Genomic DNA, 27,840 nt, shown 5'->3' with positions numbered 1-27,840 from the left:
ATGTGCTTAGTACTTTTGACTCTGGTGGCCTTATTAAATTGGCTGTGACAAGGAGAAAGAACACAGTTTTAAATTCAGAATCACCTGAGTTTCTGAGGTGGCCTCCCATTGACGAATGAGGCAATTTGCCCTGAAGCTCTGACATTTTACTGTATCATAGATAACTCCCAAAAACTTAAGGGTAAATGAGATTCTGCTTGAGAGGATATGGATTTGCATTTATTGTCAGAGTCTGGCCCTCCTGCATTTAGTCATTATTGTCTGTGTAACAATAATAATACACATTAAGGAAAAATAATGACTTGAGAGTCCTAATTTACTTTGGAAGTTTATTAATGAATGATTGCTGGACTGGGATAATATTTCTGCTACTCTTGTCAGGTTTCAAAAGTCTCTCCTAACTTCCACAATTTCGTAATTATGAAAAGTGACTAATTTAGAGAGACAAAGAAAATGAGCTATAGAGATCTAATACCTGACAAGTTTTCCTTCTTTGTAAATATAGGAAAGAGTCAATAAACTGAATAATGCAAGACACAATGCAGATGGAAAAACTATATTCCATTTTAGAAATCCCTACTCTACCCTCACCAGAAGGAACAAAGCATTCATCCATTCATCCATCCATCCATTTATCCTTCCTTCCTTCCTTCCTTCCTTCCTTCCTTCCTTCCTTCCTTCCTTCATCCACCCATCCATCCATCCATCTCTCCATCCAATATTTTGCTGTATACTACCACTGCCTACTACTAAGTAATGAGATTACGCCCGTGAATAAGACAGAAAGGTCACTATCCTCATGGAGTTTATATTCTGTCTCATTTTCATCTCATTCTTTCATCAACGGGAAATGATGGGAGCTTTTCATTTTTGTAACATAGGAACTAATGTCATCACATTAAAAGATGCTGAACATCAATAGTTGTCACGAAAATGCAAACCAAAACTACAATGAGATACCAATTCACACCCACTAGATTGGCTATCATCAATCAGTGAGATAATGACAAGTGTTGGCAAAGGTGTGGAGAAATCAGAACTCAAATTTACTGCTAGTGGGAATGAAAACTGGCAGTCACTCTGGAAAACAGAGGCAGGCAGTCTGGCAGTCCCTTCAATGATTAAACATAGAGTTACCATACAACCCAGCAATTTCACTCTGAAGAATTGAAAACAATTATTCAAATAAATACAAGACTGTTCATAGCAGTGCCATTCAGTACCATACAATATGGTACAAGAGCCAAAAAGTGGAAACAACCCAAATGTCCATCAACTAATGGATGGGTAAACAAAACGTGGTATAGTCGTACCATGGAATATTATTTGGCCGTACAAAGAACTAAAATACTGATACATACTACAACATGGATGTACCTTGAAACTATTATGTTAAGTAAAAGAAGCCAGTCACAAAAGGCCATGTATTGTGTGGTTCCATTCATACTAATGTCCATAAAGTATATAAGATTGCCTAGGAACAAGGGTGGGCTGAGACAATGTGGGAGGAGAGGGGTAGATAAAGCATACAGGGTTCATTTTTGAGGTAATATAAATTTTTTTTAAGTTTTTAAATTTATTTTGGTGTAGTAGGGGCAGAGAGAGAAAGAGAGAGAGAATACCCCAAGCAGGCCCCACGCTGTCAGCACAGAGCCTGATGTGGGGCTCGATCTCATGAACCGTGAGATCGACCCAGGCGACCCAGTAATAAAAATGTTTTAAAATCAACTACAGTGATGGTTGCATCTGTCTGTGGATATAATACAAACTGCTGAACTGTACATTTCAATAGGTGAATTGTATGTATATGAATCATAATAAAACTTTTTTAAAAGAAGAATATCATTGCCATTTTCTCAAGAGATTAGTCACTTTTCTCCTAAGGCAATCATCCTATTTCTATATATTTGTACGTGTTTATCTCTACTGTTCTTACTTGTATTAAAGTTATTTGTGCATATGCTTATTGTCCCTTGCTAGAATGCCAGCACCTGGAGGGTAGGACTTATATATGCTTCGTCTTTGTAATCTCAGAAGCACCTAGGATAAAGCCATTTACATGATAAGCACTTAATATAGTTGTGAGTGATCAAACCATTGATTAGTTCAAAATGAAGAATTATTTGATTAATTGATAATTGGATAATTTTTTAGAGACAGTACATGACAATCTTTCTCACTTATCACACTTGACTTCCGGCTTTTAGTATGACGGTGTGATGACCTGAATCGTGCCTGTGACCTCTGCAATCCGGCCTAGACCCATCTTTCTAGCTTCATCTCACTTACTCATCCTCTGCCTTCACCTTGATTCCTTTCAGTTCCTGAAATAGGCCCTGCTCCTTTAAACTTCAGGACCTTTGCACTGGAGTTCTCCTGCACTGCCCTCCCCTAATTCATGCCCACTCCTCTTTGGATGGCAGCTTAAGGCTCCCTTCGTCACAACACCTTTCCTACGGCCTTAGACCACACCTACGGCCTTCATGTTATAGTATCTCACACTGCTCTCACTTTTTCTTACATCACACTTCGCACTTACCACAGTCAGCAATAACATTTACTCGTGTGACCACATAATGTCTTTCTCCTTGCTAGGCTGTAAACTCCGTGAGGACGGAGAATCTGCCTCTTTTATTCGCTTACACATTCCCAAGCCTAGCACCCACTGGGCACGGGGGAAATAGTTCTGAATGAATTCGTGAATCGGGTTCTTAATGGTCAATAGAGAGAAACAAAGCGCAGAAGAACCTCAGTGCTAATGTGAACAAGACTTCACAAACCAACAATGCACATAGTGAATCTGGTTTCAAGAGCAAAGATACAAAGGGACAAGGAGAATCCATGAATGGAGCTGCTGCACACACTCGGGGCCCAAAAGTCAAGTAGTGTGGCCCGTGGCTGGCTGAGTGTGCAGTAGCACAGTCGGAGAGGTAAATCCCTCGGGCTTTGGGCCCATGGGGGTGGGAGTGAACTCCCAGAGATGCTGGAAAAACATGTGCACATGTTGCTGCTTGCGGTGGAGCTTATAAGAGGAAGGGGGAAAAAACACATGGCCACATGAAGACAGCTGCCTAAAAATGGAAACCCAGGCTTATTGTGCAGGAATCATCTCGCCTAGATTAAAAACAGAAAGGCAATAAAAATGCCAATTGTGTCAATAAATGCTGTCAGTAAGAGAGAAGATGCGCCAACACTCATTCACGGAACAGCTGCACTGACAAACCATGAGAGGAATCCAACAGGAAAAGAGAGACAGTGACATTGCCCAGACTACATCCCAGCAGCAGGGAGGCACGGACAGAAAGAGGGAACCCACAGGTGAACCCTGGGTAATTATGCACCTCCCCAAGCAGTGTCCTGGGCCATTTTGGCAAGATGACTGGTTACCATGATACCAAAGGGTAACTGCAGGATACTTTCAACTGAGCTTCTTATTGGAAATCCATGAAATAATACAAGCAAAGCTCTCAGCATACTACCTGGAACATGGTAAGAAGTTAATAAATGTTAATTTTTTAAACTGTTACTATTATTAAATTCAAGGTTTGATATTTTCCTACACAACTTGTTCCAAAGCTCCATGGACAACATTCGCTCCTATGTACTGAAAGCATCGTTAAAAAAAACAAAAACAAAAACAAAAAAACGTATCCTGATCAAAATAAATTCCAGATGGATTAAAGATTTAAAAAGCAATAAATGAAACCATAAAAGTATTTAAAAATTTATGTATATTTTTATGCAATCTAAGAGCAAGTAAAACCCATATAAGCATAAATGCAAAGGGAAAACCCATAAACCACAAAGGAAAAAAAAATAGATAACATATGACTACTAAGAAAAGAAACACTTGCTTATGATATAAACTATCAGAATAACAAAATAAATGACTAAGGGGAAAAACTACAACATATTATAAAAGGTTAATACCTTTAACATCAAAAGAACTCCCCAAGACAAATACCATTAAAAATGAGAAATCAATTTTTACCTATCATTTTAAAAAGAAGTTTTTTCTTTGCTTTTGAATTTTTTAGAATTTATTGTTTCTTTATTGTATCTTTTCATGAGTTTATTTTTTTTCTTTCAAGTTTTTATTTTGTTTGTTTTAATTAAAATACTCTGTTAGCAAGGGTTCTGGCTCACATATTGCTAGATAAACCATGAAATTGTCTTAGTCTTTCTGAAGGCAGTTTAGAAATACACACACACACACACACACACACTATATGTGTATATATACATATATATACATATATATATATATATATATGTATATATATCTCTCAAAAACCTTAAAATTTTCCTGCTGTTTGACCAGAAATTCTGTTTCTGAAAATATATCCTAAAGAAGTAAGGATAAGCACAACTATTCAGCTGCAAGGTATGTTCACTGCAATGACTTTTAGAATCATTATAAAAAAACCCTTAATGTCCAACATTGGCAGAATGGAAAAATGAATTATGTTACATCTATATTTATATGAAATGATTTAATATTTATAATTCAACTAAAACTTTGCCTGGCATATAATAAACTTCACATAACTATTTAATAAATTAAAACAAAAATAAATGAAACACTATACAGGCATTTAAAATAATAGTATAGAAGCATATTTACTGATACATAAGGATATGAATACTATGTTGTTAGGTGAAAACAACAGGTTACGATGGCGTATACAACATGATTTGGCTGTTGTAAAATAAGTGTATATGTGAATACATACACATGTACACCTCCGAACAACATAAAACAGCTATCTTGGTGGAGTTATTTTTACTTTCTGCATGCTCTGTGTTTCCGAATTCTCCTGTGGCATTTATGAAATGTGTGCGATACATTTTCAAAGCATACTGTTTGCATTTTAACTTGCTAAAAGGGAAGGATTTTATAAATCTTGTAAACTTTCCCAAGTGTTTAAATGTAAAATTTGTACAAAAGTTTGTATAAATTCTATTAGAAAATAGTCATATCCATTTTTTAGCAACCATTTAGATAATACAAGATTTTTTTCTTCTAGGTTCATTTCAGAATTGACAGAAATTCCCCCAGACCATAATTTTGCCTTATGCTATTTTCTCCTCAGGGGGCTGAAAAGGGTGTTAACCTGTGGGCTTCACACAGATTACCAGGGAATTACTTATCATCATCCCATACCAGCTGAGATCCAAACCAAAGCCTTGAATCCAGATTTACTCCACCTTGTTATCCCCAAAGGAGATTTATTTCCAGCAGACCACCCAACTGTCTCCAAACGATTGTAACATTTGAGCCTCATCCAACCAATGAAGTCTTTACAATCCAATTAGATCAACAGTGAATTCGTTTTGATTGATTGTGCAGACAAACCATATTCATAAAAACGTAACTGGGGGACAAATTAAATTTGAACAAAGAGTTGACGCACAGCCACAGATAGGTAAAACCCCAGGTATAGCTCACCGGGACAAAAACCTCTGCTAATAATCTAGTACTGAAATATTATGCTACCAAGTCTCTGATTTCCCATTTAAAATTCTATGAAACAGCAGGAGAGTCCATAAAAGCTTAAGAAAAAAAAATAATAAATAAAAAGCTGTCTCCCCTCAATAATTTTTCCAACGAGCTGTTAACAGGATCATGTCACTGAAAACTAATTTAGGCATTAATCTTTCTTATGGAAATCCCAGCACCTACTTTTCCTTGCCTTGCTCTCAAAGCAGGTTCGGCCAGTAGCTTTAAAGGAAAACCACTGAACCAGAAGGACTTTTTCCCTTGGACACGTTTTAAGAGCAAAAACAATCTTTATCTTTCCACATACATTCTGGAATCCTTGTTAGTCCCTCCTATACCTTTAACACAGAGTTTTACCATCATTTTTCACTACCCAAAGGATTAATATTGCTCTACTCTTAATTCTTCTACACTCTTTATCTGATTATTCAATCTGGGTGCATTCCTCACTTCAAACGATAAGTTTCAAAATTAAAAGACAACGAGAACTGGATTAGAAAGAAGAGCTTTGGAGTCTGAGGCCAGCACCTTTGGCTCCCAGAGGAAACTTCCTTCCCAGATGCAGCTCTTTCAGGGTCTCCATAGGACACAACTAAACCTTTCCACCCTAGATCCATTTGTACGCATTCTTCCAAATATCACAGGAACACACAGTATATAAAGTCTGAAAGCACATACAACAGTGATGAGGAAAGTGACAAACATACTACTTCTGTGATTTCCAGACCAGCAGGCCAGCTGTTGTTCTCATCACTACATCCTTTCCTGAACTCTCCGGAGGCTCTGCGATCTGGCACTAACCCTCAGCGCTACACTAATCACACTGAGCAGGAAGCAAATGCTAACCTGTGCATCTCCTCTCCTGCTCGCCCTGCTGCCCCACACCCTCACTCCCAACAAATACAGACACTGAGGGGGTGTGGGGAGCAGGGCGGGGAAGGAGCAGGGAAATTGTTGGAACATGCCGGCCTGGGATTGGCAATTCGAAGTAACAAGACCTTGGTGCTTATAAAGCCAGGTGTCCTTTGCCCATGAGAAGACCAAAGATGATAAAAATGCAAACGACAGAGCAGAGCCAATGGAGAAACAGCCAGCAAAATCCACGGCACATGAGAGCCAGTGGAAACCTTGATACATGGTTCAAAATCAGGTCACCGCTTCAAAATCTCATCAGAAGCATGATTTCATTTGAAAGGCTTCTGGGGCAGTGGAGGGTTTTCCTGGGATGGCATTTTCCCTGTCACCGTATAGTGACTGTCAGCAGATTCTACATAACATTAAAAACCAGAAGGATACAAAGCAGCTCCTTCATTCTGCAAGTATGGCAAAGAAGCCAGAGCAAGTGGAGAGGAAATAATCCATTGGTATTGGTTAACCATGAGAAAGTCAAATTTTGAAAGAATCCTTTTAAGTGCCGACACACTCGGGATCGATTAGATTAAAGAAAATGAACTTCTAAAACTAGGTTGGCAGCAGGCATCTGGTATGGAGGAAGTTTTAATCTTGAGGCAGAAATCATAACCAGTCCAGTTTTGTCCCCGCCTCCCCCCGCCCTCCGCCCAGAGTTTGACCAGTACCCACATAACAGTAGGAACTCAATAAATGCTTACTGAGCTGACGTCTCTTTACTATTGTATGGATTATTCCAGTCAAGAAATCTGAAAAAGGATAACAAATTAATAGGACAGCTGTTGTATGACCTAGACAACTGAGTCAAAGTAGAAGTTTATACTCTGATTGCGAGGCTTAATTTTACAGATCAATTCCTCTAGACAGGAATACAGGGTACACAGATATTTGGTCAAACTTTATTCTGGGTGCTTCTTTGAGGGTGCTCTTGGAAGAGATAAACATTTAAATCTATATACTGAATAAATGAGACTATTCTCCCTAATGCCAGTGGGCCTATCCAATCGGCTGATGATCTGAATAGAACAAAAAGGCTGACTTTCCTTTGAGTAGGAGCGAATTCTTCCTGACTGCCTTCCAACTGGGACAGTGTGGTTTTCTGGTTTTTGCGTGTTTGTTTGTTTGTTTTTGCTGCATTTGAACTGGAACTGAAACATTGACCCTTCCTGGGTTCTTGTGAGTCTGCTGCTCCTTCGACTGGAACTACACCATTGTCTCCAGCTTGCCAAGTCACCCTGCAGACCTAGGGATTTGTTAGCCTTCATAAGCACGGGAGCCAACTCCTTGTAATCAATCTCTTTATATCTCCTGTTGATTCTGTTTCTCTGGAGAACCCTAACTAATACACCAATCCATTCAAAAAGCACAATCCAGGTTGAGGGGATATAAAATGGGTGATGGGGATTCAAGAGTACACTTATGATGATAAACACTGAGCAATGTATGGAATCATTGAATCACTATATTGTCCACTTGAAACTAACAAAACACTGCATGTTAACTATACTGGAATTAAAATTAAAAACTTAATAAAGTTAAAAAAGTCATAATCCAACCCCTCCCATGACTGCCCATTATCTTGCAAGAAATATTTTAGGCTCAATCTAAGACTAAGGCCATCTGGTAACCCATATTGGGGTAAAAATTCAAACTAAATGATACTCTAGGGAGTATCCAATGATTAGGAACATTCAAAAATCCATGGGGCTTGTCAGCATCTTTTTCTTGTTCTAACCCAGGAATTTGGCATCAGGTAGAAACAACTCTTAACTTCATGTTTCCCATGTAAGTATCTAAAAATACAGACAAAAACAATGTAGTCAGGGAAGTACTCTCCTACTCTCCACTCACACTCAGGATCCCTGCTAAGTATTACAAGAAACCCTAAAACAGAGAATGTCTGCCCTTGAGAGAGGAGCAAACACACTATTTGCCACTCAACATATCATGTTGTTCTCTAGCATTCTGAAGATTGGTGACCAAGAGAAGACAGTGGAAGAAAATTAACATGGAAACCAAGGTCTCTGGTATGACCTCAGTGAGCAGGTCGGTTCCAAGCTCCAGTAATAAGCTGACTTGACCTTCAGGGAACCTTAAGGACAGTGTCCTCTGTTGGTTCTACATGCCTCCTTGGCTTATCCAGGGTTATGATTCAAGGCCATTTCTAATAAGCCAAGCTCATTTCATAACACCGGAACAGCCAAAAATGTACACCCTCCATGTAGGTCCAATCCGCCGTGTAGGTCCAAATTGATATTTGGAAAGATGAATGTTTTCCATTTACCTATCAAAATCACTTTTAATAATTAGACTTCAAGAATCAGCACAGCTCTCCCACTGATATTTTTATTTTTTTATTTATTATTATTATTTTTTTTAAGTTTTATTTATTTTTGAGACAGGGAGAGACAGAGCATGAACAGGGGAGGGTCAGAGAGAGGGAGACACAGAATCCGAAACAGGCTCCAGGCTCCGCGCTGTCAGCACAGAGCCTGATGCGGGGCTCGAACCCACAGACCACAAGATCATGACCTGAGCCGAAGTCGGCCGCCTAACCGACTGAGCCACCCAGGTGCCCCAACCCACTGATACTTTTAAATCTGTACAAAATCCTGCAGATCCAGGATCATAGTCTGAAAGGGGTTTTTGTTTGTTTCGTTTTGTGTTACTCCCTATCACTACACTGGTAAATGAATATACAACAATTTTTAAATTACAAACATTTGTTGAGTATTTACTACATCACAGCTTTGTACTAAGTACTTTAAATATATTATCTCATATAACAGTTACAAAAATCTTAGGAGGTAAATATTGTATTATGTGTACTTTACAGATGAGGAGTTCAAGGCCTAGAAAGTTTTAATGGCACAGAGTAATGGTGCACCCAGGATTTGAGCCCAAATAGTTAGACAATAAGCCCTCACTTTTACCTATTACACCAAAACTCAACACATCAAAGAACCAAAAGTATACAACCTCACATGTTGAGCATTGAACCTCATATGTCACACAGTTTCCACAAAAAAAAAATAGGGCCTGATATGCCATGAAATGAAAAGGAGTCGCATTGGAAAAATAATCCTAAAACATCATGAGCTGCTCTAGATTCATTTTTTAAAGACCAGAACACACAGGAGAGGAGAAAAACACCTGGACCAGAGTCGGTGTCATATTGCTATTTTACTTCCGAAAAAAACTCAACCTAAGTCCAAATTACATAACACTCCAAATGGCTTACTTAGTCAGTTGCCTCTGCTCCAATTTAATCTCTGGAGGATGTCAGATAGAGCCATGCTCAGAGGTTTGGCAGAAATTATAAAGTCTGAGAGAATTAGCATTCTAATGTCCAGAGGATACACTGACAAATTAGTTTGAGAATGCTGCATAGTTAATAAGTCATTCAAACTGACATGTCCCAATGGAGAATAAGATGCTGCACATTGAGTTGCCACATCTACTGCTTATATATGCTAAAAACAAAGAGTTCTATAAAGAAAAGATTTATTCTCATCATGATGAACCTCTCCTGCATCAAGTAACTACTGGGAGCCTCCAAGGCAAGGAACGTCATGCTAGAAGATGTGATATATAAATGTGATATAGTCCTCAACTTTGTGACACTTACACCCCCTGCTTGAGGAGTTGGGAAATGAGCTGAAGAAGTGACAGAGGATCTAAATTCCAACTCATGACCCAACAAGAAGCTAGGTAGTTTGGTTATTGATCGGCCAATCGATGTAGTCAATGCATGTAAGAATTCAGAAAAAAGAAAAAGCATGCGTCTTTGGTGGTCAGGAAATATTTTCAAAAGTCATGACATTTGGCTAGATATGGAAAGATGGGTAGGACTTGAAGGGATGAGAAAGTAGAATCAAGGCAAAATGCCTAAGAAAAAGGCAAGAGGCACAACAGAGCAGGGCACACTCAGAGCTGGTCAGTCTGGCTGGACCAGAGGGTTTGGAAAGTAAAAATTGACACCACAGAAATAGAAAGGATTATATGAGAATACTGTGAAAAACTGTATGCCAAACAGATTGGACAACCTAGAAGAAATGGATAAATTCCTAGAAGCATAAAATTTTCCAAAACTCAATCAGGAAGAAATAGAAAATATGAATAGACTAGACTGTTCACTAGTAATAAAACTGGATTGGTAATCAAATACCTACCAATAAATAAAAGTCCAGGACCAGATGGATTCACAGGTGAATTCTACCAAGCATTTAAAAAAGAGTAAATATCTATTCTCCTCAACTAGCCCAAAAATTAGAAGATGAAGGAAAGCTTCCAAATACATTCAACAAGGCCAGAATTATCCTGATACCAAAACCAAAGACACCACACACACGAAAAGAAAACTACAAGCCAATATCTCCAATGAACACAGATGCAAAAATCCTGAACAAAACATTCCCAAACCACATTCAACAATACATGAAAAGGATCATGTATTGTATCATCCACAATCATGTACATCCACAACATGTATCATCTACAATCAAGTGGAATTTATTCTAGGGATACAAAGATGTTTCAATATTTGCAAATCAATCAATGTGACACACCACATCAACAAAATGGAGAATAAAAAATCATACGATCATCTCAATAGAAGTCAGAAAAAGCACTTGACAAAATTCAACATCCATTCATGATAAAAATCTCAATACATACTTCAACATAATAAAGGTCATATATGAGAAACCCACAGTTAACATCTTACTCAATGGTGAAAACTAAGAGCTTTTCTTCTAAGATCAGGAAAAAGACAAGAATGTCTACTCTTGCCACTTGTATTCAACAGAGTAAAGGTTTTATTTTTAAAAGTTTGTGGGGTAGAGACTGGAGCAATCCTTAAATGCCAAGCTAACGAGTTTGGACTTTGTCCATTAAGTAAGGGAACCACACTTAAGATCTTTGATGATGATACTGAAGAGGTCAAAGTAGCACCTGAGTGTGGAGCTCATCAGGTAGAGAGCTCTAGAGGAGGAAACAGAGTCTAGCAGAGGTCACAGGTTCAGGAGTCTGGGGCCGTGGTGCTGGCTCTTGGGAATGAGGTCCTCACACTGTGCCTGTGAGTGAGAAACTCAGAGGAAGAAGGACAGCGATGCTGGCTGTGCCCTATCTACACATGCTCTTTATGCCTAGATGCTTTGTGTTCATGTCTCACTGGGTTCTAACAACCACCCCAAGTATAGCTCTTATTCATCCCATTCCACAGACAAAAAAAGCTCAAGAAAGTTACCTAATCATAGAGCTGGTACATGGAAGAAGTGATATATACATAATTTCTTAGGATAAATCAGTAGAGGCGGTAACTGGTTGAAGAGGGTGTGAAAAGCAGGACAGAGTCAATTATGCCTATAAGGTTTCAAGCAGAAAAGACTAAATGTCTTTCCTAATAAAAATATGAACCAAGAGCACATAAGAAAGGTAGGGTCCCCTTTCTAGGGTAGTTGTTTTCCCCATAAGTGTGTGAAGTACACCCCTACACAGAGGATTGCACTCTGTTTGTTCCCACCCAGGCTTGAAATAAGCCCCCTAGGTGGCATAAGCTTTGCATACATAGTCTTGTGGCACCTGTGGTTAGGTCCACATGAATATTATATTGATAAGAAGCAACAATACCTTCTGCGAGATGGACTTTGGGAGCTGGGACACTGAAGGCCTGAATATCAATCCAATGCTTATGTGTCCCTCACAGACTGGGCCACATTTGGAAAATAGGCCTGTGATCTGATTATCCCCATCTCCTTATCTGTTAAAGGGCAGCAATGAAAATTGTCTCGATGCTCCTTTGGTTCAGGAGCAATGTTAGCTTGAATGAAACAGTGCCTCTGATCACATGGAAGATAGTTTATCTACTCACTTCAAGGCAAATGGACCCTTTGGAAAGGACACAGCCACCTTTCTTAAATAGGACTGTGAAGTAAGCCTGCACTTTGTACACTTAATTGTCTTAAACTCTGTAAGTCAAAAAGGGACTAACTTCATCCTCACTGAGGAATCTACATATCACAAATTATTTCATCTTCCACTGGAAAAATAACTTGACTCATGAGTCAAAGGTCAAACCATTCTCATCACTGGTGAGTCCAGACATCACTGATTAGCCCTCTGTGATGAACTTGGTTTCTAAGCATAAATATGATTGACTTTGACAGGTCCTCAGGTGCTTTTAGTTTTCTTCCAATGTCATCTAGAGGGAAGAAGAACGAAACCCAAATTGAACCTGTCTTCTTAGGCCTCTTTTAAGAAAGTCCAGATCAGGACAAGAAGGCGTGTATGACTCCAGGAGCACGCTCACAATCTGTTGCCAGCCTCTGCAGACGTACGGAATGTGTTCAGAATTCACACAACATGATGGCCCTGACAGCCCAATTATGCACAACACGCCTCAACTTGTAATTCATCTGTGAGATGAACTTCACAAAAGACAGCAGTTATGAGCAAAGATGACTAACTAACATACTCGTAAAAAGCTAAGGCATACTGCATCATTTGCCTCCCTCCACCTTGTAGAAGATGTACCTCCTACCTTCACAGAAAGTACACATTCCTAGTCAATCATTTCTACATAGGAGGCAATTTGTAATTAAGAAAAATCCAGAAGACAGATTGTTGAACAAAAGAAAGCAAATCAAGGTACATATATGAAGTAAGGGACATCTCTGGGAATCCCACAACCCTGAGATTATGCACAAATCAGCTCTCTCCATTCCCCTTTCCAAGCTGAAAGGTGTTTCTGAACATGCCTTACTCCAATTTTTCAGGTTGGGAGATCCATGATGGGAACATCTCATGTTCTTCCTGCCACCCAGGCAATGGGTCAACTGAGGGAAGATAAGTTTGCAAGGGAAAGCCAGGGAACTAAGCATATCCAGGAGCAGAATGTGTCTGGGCTCATTTTGGGGCCTCTGCAACCACCACTGCACACACATAGCTCAACCCCAGACCATTTGGTTGGGTTGAATCATACTTCTCTTTCTAGAGATGGCTCTAGAAATTTCTAGACAAAAAGGGAAAGTGGTCCTGAGCTCAGGAAAGTGTAATCCATGTGTTCCTAAAGAAAAGGAGAGACTGTGTAAGAATATGAGAGGGGGGTGGGGAGGAAAGAGAAGAGAAGAGAAGAGAAGAGAAGAGAAGAGAAGAGAAGAGAAGAAAGAGAGAGAAAGGAAAGGAAATTGCCTGACAAGCCCCAAGATTACAATGGCCCATAATCACCATCACTCAGTTAAAGCAGGAATTTCTCTTAAGTCCCTCTAGCATTATGCTGGGGTGTGGTGGGTGTGTGAGAGGAACATAAACACACATGACAAATGGCCTCTTTCCTCAAGAGCTTTTATCTCTTGAGGAAAGCTGTCCTATAGAGGAATAATGGTAATATATCCAAGGCCAAATGGAATTAGTGCATAAAATGGAACAACCAAAGCATGAGAGGCACAGGGGAAGGGGAATAAATTTTAGCTTTAGAAAATGCTTTTAGAAAGCATTTAAGCAGTCCTTAAACTGAGTTGGGACAGGGAGAGGTAGGGAAGGACAGTCCCAGCAAATGACAGGAAACAAAACCAAAGTCACACTCATGAGAAAGTATGAAGTGCACTCAGGGGTTGCCAGATTGGCTGGAATACAATGTAGGTAAAAATGAGCAAATCTAAAAACATAAGGAATCACCAGATGGCAAGGAGCCTCGACAACCACACTCAGGACCATGAACTTGACGGAATAAATGATAGAGTCACTAAGTGCTCCTGAGCACCAAGATAGGCTACGCTAGGTTTCACCGCTGGCCCCAGCACCACAGCTTCTGGATGAGTTTAGAGCCCCCTGGATGAGCCCGCCCCCTGGGAGACTGTCTGGTGTTCCAGGTTCATCTGTATTGTTAGAATCGCTCTCATGATTCATTCTCTTGAAGGTCCCAAGAGTTCTTCCATTTCAGCAGCCCTGCAGAACCGGAAACATGTTACCCCTCTGCGACACCTGTATTTTAATCAGAACTACTTTTTCATTTCTTCCTTTCTTTTGAAGGGAAGTTACTTAAAGAACAAAAAATCAGTGTCCTTCCAAAACTTTTTTCCAAGCAAAATTCAACAGCAATCCCTTCTCCCTAATGCCTGGAAGAGGAATGGAAGAAATGGTAGAGTTTCAAGTTTATGTGATGGTGGGTTATCACTCAGTGCTTACATTCAGAAGAAATAATCTTTTATTCAACTTTACTAAAAAACTGAGACAAGGGATCAAGAGGCACTGGCCAGAAGACAGATGGATAACGTCTCCCATCCTCTGTAGAATACCTAGATTCAAACCATACGGTCACAAGAAATGATTAGGGAAGGGAGCAAAAATGCCAGGTCCACTTAAAGCCCAGTGCTGGATTTTCAGTAGTTGGACCCTAACTGAATATGAGGGCACAGTTCATTCTCTCTATACCCATGTTTATTCTATCATATTTCAAATCCCTATTCCCAGAGGTGCTGCTCATGTCTCAGGGAAGTTTCTCTTCTTCCTCACAGTAAATACTTTGGGTAGCTCAGTCGCTTACGTGGCTGACTTCGGCTCAGGTCATGATCTCATGGTTCCTGAGTTCAAGCCCTGCATCAGGCTCTGCACTGACAGCTCAGAGCCTGGAGCCTGCTTCGGATTCTGTCTCCCCTCTCTCTGCCCTTCCTTTGCTCATACTCTCTGTCTCTCAAAAAATGAATAAATGTTAAAAACATATTAAAAAAAAAAAAAACCCAAGGCCCTTTCCACAGTCTGTAAAGCCCTATGTTTCTGCATTTTTTTCTCCCTCTGCCCCTCGCTCCTTCTGCCTCCAGTACAGTGGCCTTTTGTTATTCCTCAAAGTCTCCAAGCCCCTTGGACTCTGCCTGGAAAGCATTTTTCCTAAATTGGGGTAGGGCTCACTCCCTCTCTCCCTTCAGCTCTCAGCTCAAATGGTACCTTATCCAAGAGGCTTTTCCTCATCAAGTTACAGGAAACTGCTTCCAGCCCCCAGCAGTGTTCTCCGTCCCCTTTCCTGCTCTGTGTTTCTCAGTAGAACATGAAATCACCTCATGTACTACACATGCATTTGCTTATTCTTGCCATCCTAACCACCCTTCCAGGTCAGGAGAATAAAAACTTTGGGTCACAGCTGCATTCCCTGAGCCTAAGAAAGTCCCTGGTAGAGGTGTTCCTCACGACACGGTGGCAGGAATTGTGGTTAACAGGAACACAAGCAAGCTAGAGAGGGAGAAATGGAAACATCCATCTCCCCTCCACAGGTAAAAGAGGACCTTCAATTACGTTGGTGTCTCTCTCCCAGTCTCTGTGTGATAAGCCATTGATTAGTTTAAACCAGTGGTTCTCAAGGTGTGGTCCTCTGACCAGCAACATCAGCATCACCTAGGAACTTGTTAGAAACTCTCAGATCCCACCTCAGACCTGCTGAATCAGAAACTCTGGGTGTGGGGTCAGCAATCTGTGTTTGGACGGGTTCCCCAAGTGAGTCTGATGCCTGCCTACGTTTGAGAACCACTTGTCTAAATGAGTCAACTCATGTGACTTTCCCAGTTATGGTGATTGATTGGTTTAGAAATGGGCACAAGACTCAAAACCAAGGAGGTTCATGAGACTTGCTGGGGTTTGAGGGAGAAAAGACTCACCCGTGTCTGCATAATTTGTCTGAAGCTCTAACCAAGAAGTATTTGGGGCGGGGGGCAGGGGGGCTATATTCCAACATAGACACACTGTGGCAGGAACTGGAGAAAGCACAATCCCCGGGAACCTCATTTAAACTCTGAATCAAGCCATGAGCGAAACTGAAAAATGCCCTGACTTTTCAGTCACACGAGTCAATTAATACTCATTTTTACAGATTAAATCCATTACTACTAAAGCTAGTTTAATTGGGGTTTTCTTTAAATGCAACTGAAATAAAAGATCTAATTCATACAAGGCGAGCGACAGTACATGCTACAGCTAAACTTAGGAAATAGAGGATGCCTTCAAAGTGCAAAGAAAAGTTATTCTGCCACTTTAACACCTGGACTCTTGCACTCTCCCTGAGCTGTGATTCTCCACCACCTGAGGGGTGCTCTGGGCCTGAGACTCATGTGGGAAGGGCCTTACCCAATGCTAAAATTGAGGGAAGGGAAAGCAAACGGGTGGCTAGATGGCCCAGCGAGGCAGGGAATGAGTTACTATTATCAAGATCTGAAGGACAGAGCCTGAGAATCAGGGAGCAGGCAGGAATGGGCCCAGTGGAGAGTGAAAGGCACAGCTGGGCAGATGGAGGAGCCGTGCTGGTGCCTGGGCTGCTTCTCACTGTAATCTTGTGGCTCAAGGTCTGGGAAGACCCTTTTAAGAACCAAGGGTGAAGCAAACACAAATGACCTTACGCCTCATAAATATGAGCTATTTCACTGATCAGTGTACAATTGCCTTGCCCTGTTTCAGCATCCCTAGTTGCTTCAAAAAGTCCTGTTAAGAGACTTTCCATCTGATGTAAATAATGAAGCACAAGGCCAGTAACTAATAGGGGACCAACTCACAAACAGGTGAAAGCTCTTTGCGGAAGTGTGACCCAACTGCGTGCCTTCAGCCCCTGTGACACACTAGAGTCAAATTACAACTGTCTCACAAAACAGTTACCTGGACTCCTTTTCTCTGCATAGGAAAAGAAATTGTTCTATTAAAATATAGATAATTATGGGGCGCCCCCCATAAGTGGGTTAAGCGTCCAGCTTTTGCTCAGGTCATGATCTCATGGTTTGTGGGTTCAAGCCCTGTGTCGGGCTCTGTGCTGACAGCTGGGAACCTGGAGCCTACTTCAGATTCTGTGTCTCTGTCTCTCTTTGCCCTTCCCCCACTCACGCTCTGTCTTCTCTCTGTATCTCTGAATAAACGTTAAAAAATGTTTAAACAAAATATAGATGATCAAAAGCTTCAATGTGTTATCAAGCCTTTAATGGAAGCCTTTGACAAAAATATTCAACAACACAGTACAGATTAGGTCCGGGCGGGAATGTTGAAAACCACACCGGCACTCATCAAGCTCCCAGCACTGCTGGTCCAAGGATAACAAAGAATAGCAAAGGTCTGAACCTCGTGCTGGTGTCTTACGGATTGTGCAGTGGCGGCGTGGACATGGCTTGGCATGCGTGTCTGTGCGTGTGTGCCCACATGTGCAGCAAGTGTGCCTTGATCACTCCAGATGTGCCCTGTGAAAGAACACGGTGTGCCCAAGCATATCATAACAAGTAATATAAAGCCCTGCCCGAGATATAACCAAGTCAGTGATACGGTCACCCATGAGGGTGAGGAGAAAACCCACTTGAAAGCTCCATGAGAAGGATTTACCTTCAGGGGAAATATGATTTGACATATAACATGAGTGAATCACACTGACAGGTGAGATTCTGTGTCCTGGGACCTTATTACGTTGAACACAGGAAGTACACAGAGCTCCTTGGGATGGGCACACAGGTAATTCAGGCTTGGCTACATCACTTTAGGGGCATATGAATATGGCACAAAACTCCCTAGTTAGGCCCCTCTCTTCTTGCCTCTGAGCTTGGTTCACTGCTCCCCATCCTTCTGATGTCAGCTCAAATATCATTTCCTGTGAAGAGGGAGTTCTCTGATCCATTGGCCTCCCTCTTCCCCTATACACACATCTACTGGGTCTGATCCTCCTGTAAAATCATCCTCTTATACACCAGTTTTCCTTTGAAACAGACACATATCACAGCACATTTATTTGTGAGGACACTAGATTACTGCCTGTCTCATTCACTAGACTATAAACCCCATGAAGACAGGGACCATGTCTATTTCACTCACCACTGTAATCCCAACACACAAACATCACCTGACATTTAACAGGGCTCAAGAAACATCAGTTAAACAGCTGAAGGGAAAGAAGGAGGGAGGAAAGAGGCAGGATTTTTAAACCCAGCGTCCACTGACCCCTACACAGATAATTCCCTGCTACATGCACAGGTGTGCATGCATTTTTCTGGAAAAAGGACCCTTAGCTTTCAACAGATTCTCAACAAGGACTGTGACTTCCCAGAAGTTAAGAATCCTACCAGTATCTCATCAATCTCAACATCTTAAGAAGTGAAACAAAAATCAATTTCTTTCTTTATAAATTACTTCTAAACAATCTTGAAAAGCAAAAGAAGAAAAAATATGAAAGAGAAATACTTTACGGGTGCAGAGCACCAGAACCAAGGATCTCTGTTCCATGATGAACTCCGCCGTTCACAGTGGTATCGGGCACTAGTGTGCCTTAGTGCTAGGATAATACCGTGGACCAGAAAAACATTTGAATAGAGAGGTTCCTGGGTGGCTCAGTTGGTTAAGCATCCGACTCTTGGTTTTGGCTCAGGTCATGATCTCAGGGTTCATGGGATTGAGCCCTGCATCAGGCTCTGTGCTGACAGTGCAGAGCCTGCTTGCGATTCTCTCTCTCCCTCTGTCTCTCTGCTCCTCTCCCACTTATGCATGCATGGTCTCTCTCAAAATAAATAAATAAATAAACAAATAAACAAACAGACTAACTAAAAAAATTTTTTTGAATAGGAAAACGGTCACCATTTTGAAATTCATATATTTCTCCTTAAAAGACCAATAGGATGAAATTGGTTTACTTAAAAGTCAGCCAACATAAACTGTAGCATAAGACTTCCAAAGCCTGAACAGATAATTTTGCTTAAAAGAAAATATTTTAAAAGAAAAAAAAATGAAAATAAATTGCAGTATATGAAACATTTGCAAAATCCAAGTGTTTTTAGCTCCATTTAGAAAATGGAGAAAATTTAGGGCTGAGGATGAAGGTTACAAGGGGGAACTATTACCAGATTATGATGGTAATGGTCAAAAGCATAAGCTCTGGGTCAAACAGATTTGGTTTCAAATCCTGACTCTGCCTCTTTTTTGCATGGTGACCTTGGGTGATATTTTTAACTCCTTTAAACTCTAGCTCCTCATCCACACAAATGGAATACTACGGGCAGGCAAAGCCCTTAGAGGCCACTCGGCACATAGCAAGCACCCAAACATGTAAGCTCTTACTCCTCTGTTATTGTAGCATTATCCATTATTATTAACATTGTAATATATTACTAGGACTCGCAGAGTTTCTGGCACATAACGCATGTCAATCAATGCTAGCTAACACGGTCGTTGGTACCTCCTATTACCGAAGCCCATGGATTCATTATATAGTAATTCAGCCCTCTATTTCCAGTCAACTTCAGGATCTTACTCTTTTTATCCCCTCAAGTAAATACCAACCTCAGCTTTTCTACAGTCCTTATTTGCTATTAAGGCCAATAAACCCTAATGGTGGCCACAGAACTATGGGTCAGTATCTGCTTAATATCTTTCCTTCCCGCCTTTGATCACAAAGACAAAATGAAGACTCCAATTTCCTGGTTTCCTTTTCATATGGAAAAGCTTTCAGGGGCTCTGAAAGGTCTTCTGGCCCATATTCTTTGAGCAGCTCAAATGCATCCTACCTTCATGCTCACACATGGGCCATTTGCTTGTGATGCAATGAACAAACCAGCTTGTCTTCTCTCTCTTTTAAAACTCCAAACACTAGGTAAGACAGTAAAGATCATAAGGAATGGCTCTTTCATGTTAAAAGAATTATTAATTCCAGGATTGTCACCAGATTTCCCCATTTCCTTGCAAAGCATTTATTTCTCTATTCTCTGTGCCCATTGACCGGGCTCTTTAAAAGCCTAACGCCAGTAGAAAGGAAACAGATTTTTACAGATACATCCTGTCGGCCGTTCTGGCCGCACAATCCTGGCCCCTGTCTCCGGGTCTGTCTGAGTGCATGAGGGAAGAGAGGATTTGGGTAGCCCTGACTCTGCACAGGAATCCTGGGCTCTGATCCTGCTCAACAACAAAGCTACACGGTGTTCAGTCCTCTCTCCCACCTCACTGGCTGGGTCCTGGGTCATCTAAAAGTGACCCAGGTGGTTCCCTGCACCGGGCTCTCAGTGAAAAGGCATCTCAGCAACCAGGAGAACTTTGACTCTGGATTCTAATTCTGACGCACAAATAACCCAGCAGGGCAAATCCAGCCCTTCTGGTTGGCCTGGCCTTATGAACAAGGAGGCAGTAAGACCAGTACCCTTTCACTCACAAAAACAGACATAAAAAGATTTACTTTGGTGCTTGTACTTTGAATGACACACCAAGAAAATGCCACTGAGGTCCCATTACCGCTTTGGTCTAAGAGGGCATACACTTAGCTCCTAACCCCCTAAGCCATGGGTCCCTCTGCATTCTCATCTCTAACATTTGGAGATAGACTGTAGAGGACAAAACCAAAACCAAAACCCACACATAAGCCCCGTGATCCAAAAAAAAAAAAAAAAAAAAAAAAAAAGATCATTGAGACAAAATCTCAGAGAATTGAGTCCCTTGAGGACCCATAAACACCTGGAAGCAATTCTTCTTGTAATTCTTCCACTTTGTACAGAGGCTCTCCAGGTGTGGTCCCCCACCCGCAGCATCACCTGGGAACTTGTTAGAAATGCACATTCTGAGGCCCCACCCTAAACACACTGAATCAGCTCTCTAAATGATTCTGAAACTTGCTAAAGTTTGAGAGCATAGAATATACAACAGGTGCACAAAAACTAGGAAATAAATGAGGAATAAATGGAAAGCTTTGGCTCTACTGAACCACTGCTCCGAATAACCTGCTCCAGTTAATGTCTGAATGACACTACAGTATGCCCCTTCCATTGTCTGATGGATGGTGGGGCATACACTGTTATGATCTGGCTGAGGCCTTTGCCTCCGGGCCCACTGTCCACACCCCTCATTGTTTATGACACTGCACCATGGAATACCCTTCTCCTAGCTGCCTGGGCCAGGCTCTTGCTGGCCTCCACAGCTCGAACATGCAGTCTTCTATGGCTGGAACCTTTTCCTCTGTCCTTTTCCCCAATACATTCCTCCTCTTTTTTGTGCAACTAAACCCTACATATGTTTTAGGAAGTCACCTCCTCCAGGCAGCCACCCCCTGGCAGATTCCCACAGCATCGTGTACATCTTCTTTCAAAAATGCATCCCTCCCTATGTACAGTCCTGTTTACTTGTCACCCTCACTCACTAGCCTGTTCTGCAAGTTCTGTGAGCCAGAGGACTGACTCATTTATCTCATTCACTGCCATATCTCCAGCACCTTGAACAGCGCCCACTGAATTATGTAATCAATCAATCGTGACTCTAAAATAATCCTTTTTACAATAGATAATATATATCTATTTTATTATTTATTGATTTCACTGACTCCTAGACATGAGTAATTGACCATAAGCCTAGAAAAGAGGACTGTGGATATATAAAACAATAATTCACCATTTTTTTCCCTTAACTAAACTACCCCTTGGTCTTTTTATTTTTTTTTTTAACCATATGCACACTTCTGAATTCTTTTCCCTGGTTGAACCATTTCCCCTCTGAAAGCCTGCGTGTGAATGCCTACGACTCCTTGTCTGTGCCAGGTAAGAAGAAAAATGAGATTGAATTGCAGATTTCCATGTAAATAAAGGAAAATGTGTAGAAGGATCCAGGAATGTAAAACGTTACCTCTTATTTTGTATTCACACGCTCTCCATTGATTTAAATTTTTGCCAGCTCGATTGGGAAATGGTCAAAGAGTCCCAGATGGCTGTCAAACTCAGTACAGCTCTGAGCTCTGGACCGAAGCCCTGTAGCTGCTCCCACAACATATGAGGGCCACCATGACACCTTGGAGAAGTCCACGGTGTTGCCAAGACACCAGCTAATTCTCAAGATGCTGCACCTGTCCCTGTGGTTTCACTGAGCCACAATGCTGTACTCATAATACATCAAAGTTCCAACAAATCTGTGTGGCCTGATGGAAGCCAGCCTACCCAGGGCCATCTCTGAGGACTCCCATATACAGGTTCTCTTGATTCTTAGTTCTGGCACCCAACTGCATACCCTGATTTTCTAAAGGACGATGTAAAACACCAGGGCTCAGGCCTGTCCTCACGTAAGCCACTATATCTTGCTGCTGATACGGCCAGCAGAAGTCAGCTCCTTGGTCATTCCATCTGGGCTTTACAAGGGGAACCTCATTCAGCCTCATAAGCAACCGTTGCTCTATTTCATGACGAAAAACATGGAAGTTCAGAGGTGTTAGATCCCTTGCCCATAATCACTTCACTTATTTCCCAACTTGTTCCAGAAAGGATTTAAATCACCTTACAAAACTACATGCAGAATGAAATAAAATGAAACTTAGTAAATGAGGAAAATGCACAAGGTAAAAATGAAACCAGGATTGTGATTAGTTTAAGAAATAAAATCCTCAACTGAAGTTCTGTACATTTGATTGAAATGGGTCACAAACTTGCTCTGAGCTGTCTGGTTACCACTGGCAAGAGGAAAAAAAAATACAGTCCATATCCCAAAGGACTTTTCTCATAAGAGAAAGCCTTGTGTCTTTTATCAGAACCTTTAAATACTTCATTTGCAAACAGTATTAACCAACAATATTTTCTACATCGAAACAACAGCAACAAAAGAAATGAAGAGAGGGAAATAGGGCCAGGGGAAGCCATAACAAGAAGACATGAGCTACTAGGAAGGTCTAAACCTCAAACAGAACTCAGGAACCCCCCTCCCAGGTCTCCTAGGAACGATGTAGCTAATACCCCAGTAAGAACCTTGAAGCGTCATGTGAAGGTTAAATTATGCTCAGATACTATTAAAGAAAGCAAAGAATATTGACATGAAAAAAGTCAGAATTTTGCATACATTTCTTCTTTTCCAGTACTCTGTATTCTTCTAAGAAAAACAAAACATGACACATGAACTCCTTCTATTGTTAATCTCTACCCTCATTAGGGATGAGTTCAATTTTTTAAGTTCACATCTAAATGCTCATCTAAGAGAATTAATTGTCCCTTCTTCCCCTCCCCTTCTGGGTCCATACTGTCAGTTGAAACCATGTGTGAAGCGCACATTGTGAAAACTTTAATGAATTCCCAACTGGCTTTTGGGTTTGTTTGCCTTGTTTTGTTTTAAGAAAAAGCATCCATTTCCATGCAAGATATGAAGAAGTTCTTCCGGCTGGGTCTAGAAATGATCACATAGAACAAAACCAAAACACGTCTTCAGGCTCTGGAGCCAGGCTGAATAGGTTATACTGAGGGCTAAGTACAAAACAGGTTTCTATTTCAGAGCAATGAAATCATATTAATAATAAAATTGCCATTGACTGAGCATTTGCCATATTCCAGGCCTGGAGAAAATATCCACGTGGAGTGCCTCCTGCAAGCCTCATAACAAACCCTCAGAGCAATCCGATAGGTCCTCTTACCGCCCTCTTCTACACATGGCACATCCGGGGCTTCAGCAGGCGAACTCACCTGCCCAACAGCACACAACTTGGGAATGGAGGAGCTCAGAAATTAATGCAGATTCCAAAGTCTGCCTGACAATCACAGGCATTTTGTACCATTTTATCCATCACTTATTAAAAAGCATTTCTTTGTTTATTCATTTTTTTTTCTATTTAATCGTTCAACATATATTTTTTCGAGTACCAGGAAATATAAATATTTCACACGCCTTCTTAGGTGTTGGGCATACGATAATGAGCAAAACATAGAGCTTCAAGGAGGCTACAGCTTAGTAGTGATAAGGTTTTTAAAAACACACTTAGAATACATTTTTCAAATCTGCAATGTTAAGGGAAGTACAGAACCACGTAGTAGAGACAGGGAACCCAGAACTGGTGGTGTCCCATCAAACTATATAAAATGGGAAAGTTTGAAATAGCTAAAAAAAAAAAAAAAGAGTGCTCATATTGCACTTTTTGTCAATATTTAAAGAACAGTAAATCCAAAGACAAGTCCAAATTGCTTTCTACATAGAGTAGCTGTCTATTACTGTGTAAAAAGGTTAGTGGCTTAAACAACAAATTACGTGGCTTAAAACAACACACATTTACTATCTCAGTTTCTCTAGATCAGGAGTCCAGGCAGGGACTCTGCTCAGGGTCTCACAAGGATGTGATCACGGTGTTGTTGGCTGGGGTTGTTGTCTCCTCTGGACATCAGTGGACAAGGATGTGCTTCCGAGATCACAGGGCTGTTGGCAGCATACCCATTACTTTCTTGTATCTTCCTGACAAGTATGTATTTTTTTTTAATTACTTAATTTATTTTTCATTGAAGTATAGTTGACGTACAAAGTTATATTAGCTTCAGGTTATAGCATGGTGAATCAACATTTACAGACATTACAAAATGCTCACCATGATAGGTCTAGTTATACCTATCACCACACAAAGCTATTACAATATTGTGGACTGTATTAACTATGCTGTACTTTTCATCCCCATGACTTATTTATTCCACTTCTGGATATTTGCCTAAAGAAAAACACACTAATTCAGAAAGATATATGAAGCATTATCTATAATAGCCAAGATATGGAAGCAACCTAAGTATCCGTCAATACATGGATGGTGGATAAGGAAGATTTGTACATATGCAATGGAATACCACTCAGCCATAAAAAAGAATGGGCTCTTGCTATTTGTGACAACATGGATGGAGCTAGAGGGTATTAGCAAAGTGAGTCAGACAAAGACAAATACTATATGATCGCACTTATATGTGGAATCTAAAAATCAAAACAAACCAACGAACAAAGCAGAACAGAAACAGACTTAGAGATATAGAGAACAAACTGGTGGTTGCCAGACTGGAGGCGGTTGGGGGGAAGGGAAGGGTGGAAGAGGTGGAGGGGATTAAGAGGTACAAATTCCCATCACTTTCTCAAAGTGTCAGCCGTGGCAGCCTCCTTTCAGGTCTTCAAACGGGCCACACCCTCCCAGCCCTGGGGCCTCTGCCCTTCCTCCTGCCTTGGCCGGCCTCCTCGCAGTCCTTTCCCATCTGCAGTGGATTCCACTCAAAGCGGAGCTCCTCATGCAGCCTCTTTGTGTGCACCTAATTCAGAGCTAGCCTCCCTGACTAACCAGCCTGTTTCCTCCATTACTCTTCTCACAGTTGGCAGTGACCTTGTTTCTTATTTATAGTTGTCTGCTCATGCTAGACTCCGGGTCCTCTGAAGGAAAAGTTTTTGTCTCTCTTGTTCCGTCCTGAATTGCCAACCTGCAATGGTACCCGGCACACAGCAGGTGCTCAGTTGAAAGTTGTAAAAGGAGCAAAGTAAATAATTAATGAAATCCTCTTCCACAGACTCGTGGCGGAGCAGGATATTTGAAAACTTGAATGGACAGTGAGAGACGTTGAGACCAGCCATGGACGTTCTTACCAGAGTTCCCAGACCACAACAGGGAAATGAAGAAAACACTATCCACGTCAGCTTCGCTCTCACGGATGGAAAATGCCTTACGCTCATAAATAATGAAAATGTAAGGAAGCTACACCAGACTGTCTCCTGCTTACTGAGAATAATCAAGGCATCCCCTAAGCAGCCAAGAGAGGTGCTACAAAGTAATTAGTGTTTGACCTGTGACAATGACACTCATTCAAATCTGTGTTCAAAAGCCTCATCTAATTGCATCCCAGAATGTAATTTTCTGAGGAGAAACACTGCAGGATTCTAGGAAGTTGATGCTGAAAATAAATTCAAAGCTAACATTAAAATCAAATCAAAATTAGATTTAACCTTGAGCCAGGCAGGTTGTATAGTGAAAAACTGACCTTGCCCCAAAGTCTGGCCCTGGTCTTTGGCTCCCCAGGGGTGTGAGGGAGTGATCCCCAGGCCCCTGGAATACCCTGCCTATCCGGAGTATTGTTTTCTACCTGGGGGCTTTGGACACCAGACACTCTAACAATGGGATTTATGGTGGGGGCTTTGGGCCATATCACAACAGTCCCAACCTCCAGAGGAACTGGGTATGAAAGGCATTAGCATGGCCTCCAGGAGGAGCTGGAGACCACGTCATCCATGTAGATAGCAGGTGGTAGTCCCAGGAAAATCTTGGGATACCAAAGGCTCAGGTGAACTTCCGTGATTGGAAGTACGCTGTAAAGAGTGAATATTGCCAGCACTGTGGCCAAGAGGAGTTAATGCCAGTCCGTGACTCCATAAGAGATAACAGCAGAGGCTCATGCTTAGCCCTTTCCTGGGCTCTGCCCTGTGTCTCTTCTGATCTTAATCTATATCCTTTCCCTATAATAAACTATAACCACTAGTGTAACAGCATTCGGTGAGTTATGTTAGTCCTTCCAGCAAATTATTGACCCTGAAGGTAATTTGGGAATGCCTCCAAACTGGTGGTGTCAGAAGGGAGGGTTGTCTTTGTAGTTGGCTGGCCATACAGTTGGCTCAAACTCTCCTCAAAGGGTAACCTACTTGCTAAGATAGGTCCCATTTTTCTTTGTTTCTTCTTTAAACCATAGTGTTCCTCTCTTCTTGATATGAAAATTTAAACAGGAGATGATTTTAGACTTGGATGCAATGATGTTCCAAGCAACCCTGTACCTTTCTAAGCATACTTATGTATTTTTCTTTCTGCTTTGGCCCCAAGAAAACTGGATTAACCTGGAGGGCCCTTCTGAGCTGAAATCCAGGCATCTAGAAGGCAGTTTAAAACCTTTCTTTTGGGTTATGCTGGTGGGGCAAACAGGAAATAATCTACCTGTGGCTGCCATGGAAAAGAATAAATGAAAGATGAAGGGAAAAACCACAATGAGGCTTTGATTCCAAAGTGGCAGAAGGCTCGGGGCCAGTGACAAGGTAGAAGGGGTGTGCCTCCTTGGTGAGAATACTGAGAATTCTCAGTACTGAGAATTCTGAGTGAGAATACTGCACAGGGTCAGTTGGCCATGGCAAGATCACCCCACTGGAGGTCAGTTGCTGTGCCTCCAGAGGAGGAGGCTAATTTGAGGTCCTAAGACCAACTGAAAGAGACCAACACAGAAGTGTCTGTGGATGAAAATACTGCGTAAGAAGATGGCAAGGCCAAATCCTAGCTGAGACACAGAAGAGGAGCTGGGAGGTCCAGGTGGCTTTTAGGTGAATTGTGAGTAGACACAGGTAGGTGCTAAGGTCCAGAGGCAGTCGCAGCAGTAGGCTCATGCAATAAGAAGCGTGGACAGTTCTTGGAGAATTGAAGGTAGACCAGAGGCACTGCTTGCCCTGACTAGTCTACTCCCTGATAAGACCGAGATGCATGCACATTCTGACTATGGGTGTGTAGCTGCGTGTGGGGATAAAGACGTAAGATGGACGTGGAATTGAGGGTAGCAGAAGTCACAGTTAGTTCAGAGAGGATGAAAACAGGAGAGAGCTTGGAAGGGAGCTAAGAAACATTTCCTTCCAGGGGTGACTTCCAGGGGTGATGCTGGGTGAAATGCAAAAGGGTAGGAAAGATATTCCCCATTTCCCTGTGAACCTAAAATCCAATG

General features: G+C 41.4%; 1 protein-coding gene across 4 annotated transcripts in view; it reads right to left on the bottom strand.

The window, feature by feature from the left end:
- The window catches only part of BMPER (BMP binding endothelial regulator), a 248,380-nt gene that overhangs the window by 38,177 nt on the left and 182,363 nt on the right, over positions 1-27,840 (bottom strand). Inside the window, exon 13 of one of the 4 annotated variants that reach the window (XM_053898436.1) lies at positions 17,468-17,613. The exons of the other annotated variants lie outside the window; for them this stretch is intronic. Within the exon in view, the coding sequence (XP_053754411.1) occupies positions 17,598-17,613 (16 nt within the window). The 3' untranslated portion in view covers positions 17,468-17,597. Of the gene's footprint in view, positions 1-17,467; positions 17,614-27,840 lie in introns of those variants that run through there. 4 annotated transcript variants of the gene reach the window in all.

Source organism: Panthera pardus, unplaced genomic scaffold, assembly GCF_024362965.1.
Source record: "Panthera pardus isolate Hobbes unplaced genomic scaffold, ASM2436296v1 HiC_scaffold_8, whole genome shotgun sequence".
Taxonomy (NCBI): Eukaryota; Metazoa; Chordata; class Mammalia; order Carnivora; family Felidae; genus Panthera; species Panthera pardus.
Note: the sequence above shows the minus strand (reverse complement) of the source record. Positions and strands in the feature narration are given on the sequence as shown.